The following is a 9722-nucleotide window of genomic DNA, read 5'->3' on the forward strand; positions in this document are numbered from 1 at the left end:
ATCAGACCAGTCCATCCATCCATCCATCTGCAGTCAAGTTCAATTCATTATTTCTGAAGTTTCAGGGGGCAATCTTATCTGCATTTTGTGGCACGGTATTAGAATGGATTTCAAAATAGAAATTACATTTATCTGCAGCTGGTTTGACGAACTAAGAAATAAACCTTTGGCTTGTGGTAAAATTATTTGTATTTGAGTATCTCTGATATATGTGCATGTCCTTTTCATAATTAATTAAGTCTTACATTGTTTTGGACTCTGTTCTTTAGTTCAAAAAGTTTCTAATATTTTCTAAATCTGTGAGACTATGCCCTTTAATATCTTTCACTTTTTGAGTGTCTTTATGCATGGAGCTGAATTGTGTTTGTTCTTTCCTTCAGATTCCTGCAGTCTCACCTTTGACTCAAACACAGTTCACAGAAACCTGAAGCTGTCTGATAACAGCAGAAAGGTGACCCGTGTGAGCACGGCTCAGTCATACCCGGATCAGCCAGACAGGTTTGACGGCCGGTGGCCTCAGCTGCTGTGCAGTGAAGGTCTGACTGGTCGCTGCTACTGGGAGGTGGAGTGGAGCGGAGTGGTTTACGTTTCAGTGAGCTACAGAGGGATCAGCAGGAGGGGATACAGAGACTGTGTGTTTGGCTGGAATGACCAGTCCTGGAGTCTGAAATGCTGCGATCTTGGTGATGGTTACTCTGTCTGGCACAATAACAGAGGAAAACTCGCCGCCTCCTCTCACACTGACCCCGCCTCCTGTACCGTTGACTCCAGCCCCTCTAATTCAGACTCTGACTCCTCTGACTCTGGCTTCGCCTCTAACAGAGTAGCAGTGTATGTGGACTGTCCTGCTGGCATCCTGTCCTTCTACAGAGTCTCCTCTGGCTCACTGATCCACCTCCACACCTTCAGAACCACATTCTCTGAACCCATCTATCCTGGGTTTGGGTTCTGGTTTCCTGGGTCCTCAGTGTCTTTCTGTCAAGTTGAGTACACCATTTCCTCGTGTTGAAAAACACATTGTAGTGACAGAACTAGTTTACATGATTTCTTATGTCATACTTTTGAACTATTTATTACTAAGCTCTAAAATTTGATTGTCTCAGGATTTAAAGCCCAAACTTTTGGATATGCAGAGAGGATCTCCATGCACATCATCCCATTCTGTACTTTTTCATGATGACTCAGAGTTGGTCGAGGTGAGTGTCGCCACTTAAAAGCATCTAGCAAAAAACAAAAAACAATTATCAATCTGAGACAGGGATAATTCCACATTTCAAAGAATTCAAATCAATTTCAGTGGCACCAATGGATTGGAAATTTCAAAGTAAAAAAGGGGTATTAAAATGACTCAAAAGGTTGTAAACAATTGGACCCACACTACTACTTCAGTTCCAAAGATGTGAAAGCGAAGATAAACATCTAATGATAAATGTACTGTACTTGTATATTGTTCCAGTCCAGAGGATTCCAAAGCTTCTCACTTCATTCAGTCAGTCACAGTGGTGAGCTACTGGATTGTAGTCACAGCTGCCCTCTGACCACACCAAACACTGGACAACCCACACACACAGACACAGGACAAACATTGGGCTCAGTTTTTGTGTTTGATAACTTTATATTTCAATAGAAAATAGTTGATGTTTGTAAATTTCAGGCTCCATCAAGCTTCAGACCCGAAGTGGAAACTCACAATTTGCAGGTTTCATACAGGTAAACAACAATGTTGATATTTTCACTCAAAACAATTCTGAATATATTTGATATTAACATAGATAATATATAATCACCAATTATTGGTGATTATTGGGTCAAACCCAGCTTTGGTTCATTGTTGTGTTCATGGAGTCACTTTGTCTGTTACATGTTACAGGTTCCAATGTCCAGGTCCGGGTGTGTTCGAGTGCACTTTGACTGGTCTGGTGTTTGTTGTGACCCAGCCGGCCAAACTGTGCTACAGGATAATCCAATGGGACGAGAGCATCCTTCAGCCAGCTGGGAAGACCCCTGCTGGGCCCCTGTACAGCATCAGCTGTTCTCCTGAAGCAGTGTGTGGGCTCCACCTCCCACACTGCCAAACTACAAACAGTAAGTTACTGGAAACTGAACTTGTCTGATTCAGAGTTCTTTTGATTCTACCTGTGAAATCAGTGTGTTGGTGTGTTTGTCCTCAGTGTTGCCCAGTGAAGGCCTGCTGTCTGTGGTTCATGTTTCCTCTGATGATGGGCTGAACTTCCTGGAGCCGCTGAAGATCACCGAGACTCATGTTGTCGTGAGGGTCTCTGACCTTTCTGCGTTCGCTCTGGTCTGGGACTTCTTTAAGAGGTTCATAGAGAGAAAGGATCTGGTATCAAGCCAAGTCCTGCTGTACCTCGGACCTCTGAACTCCAGAGCTCAGAACCAGAAGCTCTACGTGTTTCTGCTGCCCAGGAACATCCCAATGTACGAGGTATGGATAAAAAACATCACCGCAAGTTGGACCCTTTAGAAAACAAAGTCAAAATCTACCCACTGCAAGCAGCATTATTGAATAAATATCCAGATCTATATATAAAAAGAAAACTTTCAATCTGCATCCAGAAAATTATTTACATCTGAAATAAAATTTGAAGGCTTCCTGATTATTAATTTTTATTAAGAGCTTTTTTCTTTCCAGGTCAGCAAAGGCCAGAGGGACTGTACGTTTGTCCGCTCCACTTCCAACTGCAAACTCATCAAAGACCAGAGATACATCCTCACATGTCCAAGAGCTTCACAGCACTATAAAATACAACCTAAGGTGAAACTTGGTAGTAGAAATGCTTCAATGTCTTAACAGAAGCCACACATATATGGACTTATTTCATTAAATGCTTAATTTTTTGATTGTATTTTTGTTGGGGACAAACTAAAGTATGTTGAATAAAAAAATGTAAAGATCTTATGATAATCTATTCTAGACTGATGGAGGTGAAACAACACGTTCTGGTAGAAACATGAAACAGAAACATGTTCAGACTGTTTTCTGTTTTTAGAGCGCAGAGTTTGACCTAAACTTTGGAAATCAATACCACCCAACATTTGAGATCCGTCTTCCCATCGACACAGAGGGAGTGGTGATAATAATCAAAGATGAAGCAGACATGGTGGTCTGGGAGTACGACGTCGATCTAACAGGTAAAGTCTTCACCTAGCTAGCGTCTCTCCAGCCTGTAGCGATGAGAAGACAGAAGGATCAGACCGAGTCCAGGAACTGAAAGCTCATCATTATTTTTGAACTATTCTGCATTTCATGATCTCTATGCCTTTGAGTTGTTTTAGCAGATTATTAGACCAATGTTTCTGTCCTGCTCTTTCTGTCCAGATCATTCACAAGATGACGTCTCATCAAGTGTCACAGTCCAGTCAGAGGTGAGGTTCTCAGTTCATAATTAGTTCAGATTTACTAACAAGAAGAGCATAAAACCAAGATTTCATAAGGAAACAATAAAGTGGTTGGGCATTTTTTAGGAGGCTGAATAATTCAGATTTTTAAACAAACAACCTTCTCTTTTCTCAAAGGATGGAAGTAATCAACCAAAATGACAAATCTGAAGATAGATGTTCTTATTCTGTCTAAACATGGTTCTGTATTTGACTACAAGAAGAGATCAAATGCTAACTTTAAATATGCCTTACGGTTTATTAAGAGGAATGAAAATGCACTTAAATCAGAGTCACTAGCAAGAAAATTACAACTCAACAGTCCTTCTGAATTTTGGAAAGAAATAAAAAGAGTTAACAATCTAAAAGCATCCTTGCCAATGAATATTGATGGTGTAACTGGACCAGACAAAATTATTAATTTATGAAAGAAACACTGTTATGAACTTTTTAATTGTAGGAAGAGTAATCCCTTTGTGATGGACAACATAGATATGCATGAAGATGTTGTTATTGCTTCACAAGAAGTTAGTGACATTGTTAAGAAGTTGAAAAATAATGAGGCATATGGTGTGAACAAGATATCTACTGAGCACATAAAATTTGCAAGTAGGAAAATTTTTCCTTTGTTGGCTATTTGTTTCACCGGGTTTTTAATTTATGGCATTTTACTAAACTCTATGTTGTCTGTGATTTTAGTGCCTATTGTAAAAGATAAGGCTGGTAAAATAAATAGCAAAGACAACTATCAGCCCATAGCTCTGGCCAGTACCTTATTGAAAGTTTTGGAGAAGGCTCTGTTAAGCAGAATTGAGACGTTTAGAGCCACATCTGATGATCAGTTTGGTTTTAAACCAAAACTTGGCAGCGATATGTGCAATTTTGCTCTCAAGGAAATTTTAGATTTATACAAGAGACATAAAACCACAATTTTTATGTGTTATATAGATGCATCAAAAGCATTTGATCATGTTAATCATGAAAAATTGTTTCATAAATTGCATGAGAGAGGAGTTCCGAAATATTTATTAAGAATATTAGTGTATTGGTATGCTCACCAGAATATGTATATAAAATGGGGAAACTCTGTATCATCTTCTTTTTATGTGGGTAATGGTGTGCGACAAGGCAGCATTTTATCTCCTTGCCTTTTTAACCTGTATATGGATGATTTATCTAAGCTGCTGAATCAATGTAGGACTGGCTGTCGGGTTGGTAATGGAACCATCAACCACCTGATGTACGCTGACGATCTTGTGATATTCTGTCCATATAGTGCTGGTCTGTTAAAGGTTTGCTCTCAGTATAGGTTACAGCATGATATTAAACACAATGCAAAAAAGAGCAACATCATGATTGTTAAGAGCAAATAAGACGCTAAATGATCTTTTCCTGACTTCAGGAGGATGCTGCCTCCTGACTTCACTGACGGCAGCATCCTCCAGTGAGGAGGTCAAATATTTGGGACATTACATCACCGCTGATCTGTCTGATGATAGAGACATTTACAGGCAGCGTTGTACTTAATATGTACAAGCTAATATTCTCCTCTGGACGTTCTCAGCATCTGTCAAAATTGCACTTTTTAAAGCATACTGTACTCCAATGTATACAATGTGGTGGCGTTACAGGAAAAGCAGTATGAATAAACTTCAGGTTGCTTATAATGATGGCATGAGGGCGCTGCTTAGGGTGCCCCGATGGAGAAGTGCCAGTCAGATGTTTGTGAATGCCAATGTACCAACTTGTGCTGCTGTGCTTCGAAACATTATGCACAGATGTATGTGTAGATTAACAGACTCTGCAAACAGCATCATTCAGACATTGACCAATCCTGTTCAAAGCTCAGTGAGGGTCAGTGGCGGATTAGTTTATATGTCAGTGATTGATTATTTCATTATATTTAAATTTTTTATTTTTCGTCTTTTTATTGTTCTTGTTTTGTCTGTTTATGGGCCATAATTGTGTCTAAATAAAGAGGATTGATTGATTATTCATGCAAAATATTGAAATATAAGATTCCAGTAACCGCCCTTTCACTCAAGCATTCTAAATGACAGGTGGATAAATAAACCAATCGACTTGTCCCTTTCTGTTGATGGAAACTTACTGTTTTAATCCCAGGGTCCTGACCTCCATGTTGACCTGCTGAACATCCTGGATGAGCTGAATGTGGAAGAGTTCAGCAGGTTTAAGTGGTTCCTGAAGAACGGACCGCACAGCAGTGGCTTCAGAGTGAGAGAGTCTGCAGCGAGAGAGGAGGTGGTGGACCAGCTGCTGCATCAGTACAGCCTTGAAGAAGTTCTTCAAGCTGTGAAGAGGACATTACAGAGCATCGGCAGGAACGATCTGGTGGAGCGATTGTGAAAACTCCAGTTACTCGTTTACCACACAGTCATGTTCATGATTATATTTGTTTCAGCCAATTTGATGGTTTCTGTCTGCAGGATGTGAGTTTACATTTTAAATGTCTTTGAAATGTTGAGATTAATCTTTGAAATTTTCTTGAAAGTCAGAAATTTCCATGTTTTTTGCTAGAAATTTCCTGAGGTTTATCTCAAAATTTCTCAGTTTTCTCTTGCAATTTTTTGACTTTTGGAACTCAGGAATTTCCATGTTTTTCTTGAACCAATGGCAAAGGTTCATCTTCTTGTCCAGAAAATGATTTCACACAAATTTGATTTAATTTTGTTTTTATATCAATAAATATTTTTGTGTACTTATTGTCATGCAGTAGAACATATTTTTTGGTTCTCAGAATCATTTTAGATTCCACTTTCAGCTATTTTTTTAATACCAGGAGCACCTCTTTTTATCAAATTCATCCCTATTAAAGTTGAAAACAGCTGCCCCCTTGTGGTAATAAAAAGAAAAAAATACAGTGTATAAAGTAAACAGAAAAAACAAAACTATTTATTTTCAAAGTCACTTTAAACACCTTCACATATAACATCAATCTATGTACACATGTATATTTATTTTTATATTTATATTTTAATAACTTGAAAGTCAGATCCAAAATAGGGACGTTTAGGTTTTACCACTAGATTGCAGCACGGCACGGCGTAAGAACTGTTTTTCTTTTTTTTACTAAAAGAAGGATCATAAGGAATACAGAAGGACAAGAGGTCTCACTCTGCTCTTGTTTTGTGGACAGATGCTAAAAGACATTAAATGTTCGTTAACTTACTTTCTTAACGAGCTCTAAATATGTGTGTTAACTTAAGTAAAACATTAATAAAAAAAAAACTAAAAATCTCTGTCGCACTTATTGCATAAACCAGGGGTGTCAAACTCCAGTCCTCAAGGGCCACTGTGCTGCAGTTTTTAGATGTGCCACAGGTACAAAACGCTGGAATGAAATGGCTCCAGAGCCTTGCTAATGACCTAATTATTATATTCAGGTGTGGTGCAGCAGAGACGCATCTAAAAGTTGCAGGACAGTGGCCGTCCAGGACTGGAGTCCTAAAGCGACCGAGTGATCTGTCTTCACAGGAGCTAGAAAAAAAATCTCTGCTCTTCTCGCTTCTCCGTGTTTGTGTTGCTTGAAGATGTTTCTAAGGAAGGTTGTTCAGTCGGGCTTTTCTGGAGTTAGAAATGTCTCTGGACGAGGTGGACAGATGTTGTCTGCAGCTGCTGCCAGGTGCAACGCGTCACTTCTTTTCTCAGTCATTGCCAGACAGACCCGGAGCAAAGTATATGTTGTGGAGGAAAAAAAATCTATTTTTCACGCAAAAATATATCATTTATTTTACTGCAGTCTGCAGTCACACTTGACGTCACACTGTGACAAAAGTGTAAAATATTCTATTTAATTCAGAGTTGGGCCGTAAATGGGTCACAAAAACCTTTGACACACTTCTTTCAAAGTTAGCTGTGACGTCAGTAGGTGTTATCAGTGCCTTAAAACTTTATAACGATACAAATGCAAAATTCAGTGTATTTTATTAAAAAGTTCAACACAAAAAAGTGGAAGGAAAATATGGAGAATTTTTCTGCTTCAAAATTAAACTTTTTGAACCTTAAGCAAAAGTAGTAGTGGCAACATCATGCTGTGGGGAAACTTTTTCTTTCAACGGACTCCGTTCTGTGTCTTTGAACAGGAAGCAGTACTCTCAGGCCCAGCAGCAGGGGTCAACGGTTGCGTCCATCCGACCTGAGACGTCCACCGCCAAAACCCTGATGGACATCGGGACACGGCGCATCTTCAATGAGGACCACGACATCTTCAGGCAAAGCGTCCGCCGCTTCTTCCAAGAGGAAGTGGTGCCACACCACAAGGAGTAGGTGGCTGCAGGAACCCAACATCAGCATGAGATGTTTTCCTCCCGTTGACTTCCTGTTTGTGCTCCCAGGTGGGAAAAGGCAGGTCAGGTGAGCCGGGAGTTGTGGGAGAAGGCTGGAGAGCAAGGCCTCCTGGGAGTGATGATCCCAGAGGAGCACGGTGGCATTGGAGGGGACACGTTTTCTGCTGCTATCACCTGGGAGGAGCAGTGAGTCCATACTTCCTACTCTGAATGTATTGCAGTTGGAGTTTTGAAAATGCTGTAATTTTGCTGAATAAAGATGAATTTTTTTCTGCTGACCATCTGTCCTCAGAATGTACAGTAACTGCACCGGGCCGGGTTTCGCTCTACACTCAGACGTCGTCATGCCGTACATCGTAAACTACGGCAGCAAGGAACAGATCGAACGCTTCATTCCCTCCATGACTGCTGGGAAACACATCGGCGCCATCGCCATGACGGAGCCGGGTGCAGGCAGGTGAGGACGCCAGTCCCACTTCCTTTATTATATCACAGATTGACCAGTGAGACACGGTGTTAACTGGTCGGTTTCCCCATGGCAGCGACCTCCAGGGAGTGCGGACATATGCCAAGAAGGACGGCAGTGACTGGATCCTCAACGGGAACAAGGTAAAGCCACTGCTGTTCCTCTGGAAGGCGCCATCGGCTTCAACCGCTTCCTTCCTCTCAGGTGTTTATCTCCAACGGTTGGATGGCGGACGTGGTGGTGGTCGTCACAGTGACCAACCGTGAGGCGAAAACGGCGGCCCATGGGATCAGTCTGTTCCTGGTGGAGAACGGCATGAAGGGCTTCCAGAAAGGCCGGAAGCTGGAGAAGATCGGCCTGAAAGCACAGGTAGCACAGTTTTTACTTCATGTTGGAAAACGTCTCAACCTCAGGACACTGAATTGGTCTGAATCTGTTTGAAAGGACACAGCGGAGCTGTTCTTTGAGGACGTGCGTCTCCCAGCCAGTGCTCTGCTGGGAGAACTCAACAAGGGTTTCTACTACCTGATGAATGAGCTGCCACAGGTCTGAACACACACGCACACGCACACGCACGCACACACACACACACACGTCCTCCTGTACCTCAGTGATGGATTTTGCTACCAGGAACGTCTGTTGATCGCTGACATGGCCATATCCAGCTGTGAGTTTATGTTCGAGGGGACCAGGAACTACGTTCTGCAGAGGAAAGCCTTTGGGAAGACCATCGCTCACTTCCAGGTCTGTTCAGTTCTCAGTACACGCTCCAGCAGGGTGAGGGCTTAGCAATCAGAGAGAAGACCAATATTTTGGGGGCTTGTCCGGGATTTTTTTTTTTTTTTTTGCAAGACAATTTCTGAGCAGGACTATAAGCTCTCAGATTACTATCTCAAGTATAGGATATCGTTTCCCCCTCCAGTTAAACCCTGAACCAGTGGACATGTAAGATAATTATTGGCTCCCCTGGAGAACATTCCTAAAATCCTTTAAATAACTTGGCATAATTCAACTATATTCAGTCACAATGCCATGATGTCTAGCAAAGTTCTCTAGAACTTTGAAAGAGAACTAGGCCCACAGCATTTCAGATCCTCCACCGTACTTAACAGTGAGAATAAGGTGATTCATCTAAAACACATGGCTCCAATTAAAGTGGATCAAACTGTATGCTTACAATCCTACTCAATAAATTAGAATATGCTTTCTGAAAAAGACTGTTTGTCAGATTAAAAGAAACTTTTCAAGATAACAACCAACTGCATTTCTGTATAATAAAATGTTCTTTTTTTTTGGCATAATATTCTGATTTTAAATGTCATGTTTTCGTTAACCATAATCAGAATGTCATCACAATTAACAGAATTGAAAGCTTTAAAACAACAACAAAAAATTACATATATAAATGGGCTTTTTAACAATTTATGTAATAGGTTTGTATGTTGGTCATGGTAGGTAGTTTGGCTTGCCATGCTGATGTTGTCTACCTTCTTCCTAAAGTGCTTTATTTCTTACAAATTCTTTAGTTCTTTCTAAAAGCAAGTCCTCTA

The 9722-nt window shown here is 40.8% G+C and overlaps 2 protein-coding genes across 2 annotated transcripts in view; both read left to right on the forward strand.

Annotated features, from left to right (window-relative positions):
- Positions 1 to 380: 380 nt before the first annotated feature.
- On the forward strand, positions 381 to 6125 carry LOC106940412 (uncharacterized; the record flags this gene model as incomplete). The annotated part of the gene is made up of 9 exons (XM_015023156.1): positions 381 to 982; positions 1104 to 1196; positions 1655 to 1710; positions 1871 to 2085; positions 2172 to 2446; positions 2654 to 2776; positions 3012 to 3153; positions 3341 to 3387; positions 5524 to 6125. Coding segments are annotated over 9 exons (1796 nt in total), but the record flags the coding sequence as incomplete, so codon positions are not given.
- Positions 6126 to 6877: 752 nt separating this feature from the next.
- Positions 6878 to 9722, forward strand: part of acadl (acyl-CoA dehydrogenase long chain) — a 40477-nt gene continuing 37632 nt past the window's right edge. The window contains exons 1-8 of the mRNA XM_015023276.1: positions 6878 to 7042; positions 7503 to 7682; positions 7755 to 7892; positions 7999 to 8163; positions 8249 to 8315; positions 8377 to 8541; positions 8617 to 8718; positions 8803 to 8916. Of these exons, the coding sequence (XP_014878762.1) occupies positions 6951 to 7042; positions 7503 to 7682; positions 7755 to 7892; positions 7999 to 8163; positions 8249 to 8315; positions 8377 to 8541; positions 8617 to 8718; positions 8803 to 8916 (1023 nt within the window). The 5' untranslated portion in view covers positions 6878 to 6950. The remainder of the gene's footprint in view (positions 7043 to 7502; positions 7683 to 7754; positions 7893 to 7998; positions 8164 to 8248; positions 8316 to 8376; positions 8542 to 8616; positions 8719 to 8802; positions 8917 to 9722) is intronic.

Source organism: Poecilia latipinna, unplaced genomic scaffold (assembly GCF_001443285.1).
Source record: "Poecilia latipinna isolate Pla-1442-1.1 unplaced genomic scaffold, P_latipinna-1.0 Scaffold88, whole genome shotgun sequence".
In the NCBI taxonomy this organism is placed as follows: domain Eukaryota; kingdom Metazoa; phylum Chordata; class Actinopteri; order Cyprinodontiformes; family Poeciliidae; genus Poecilia; species Poecilia latipinna.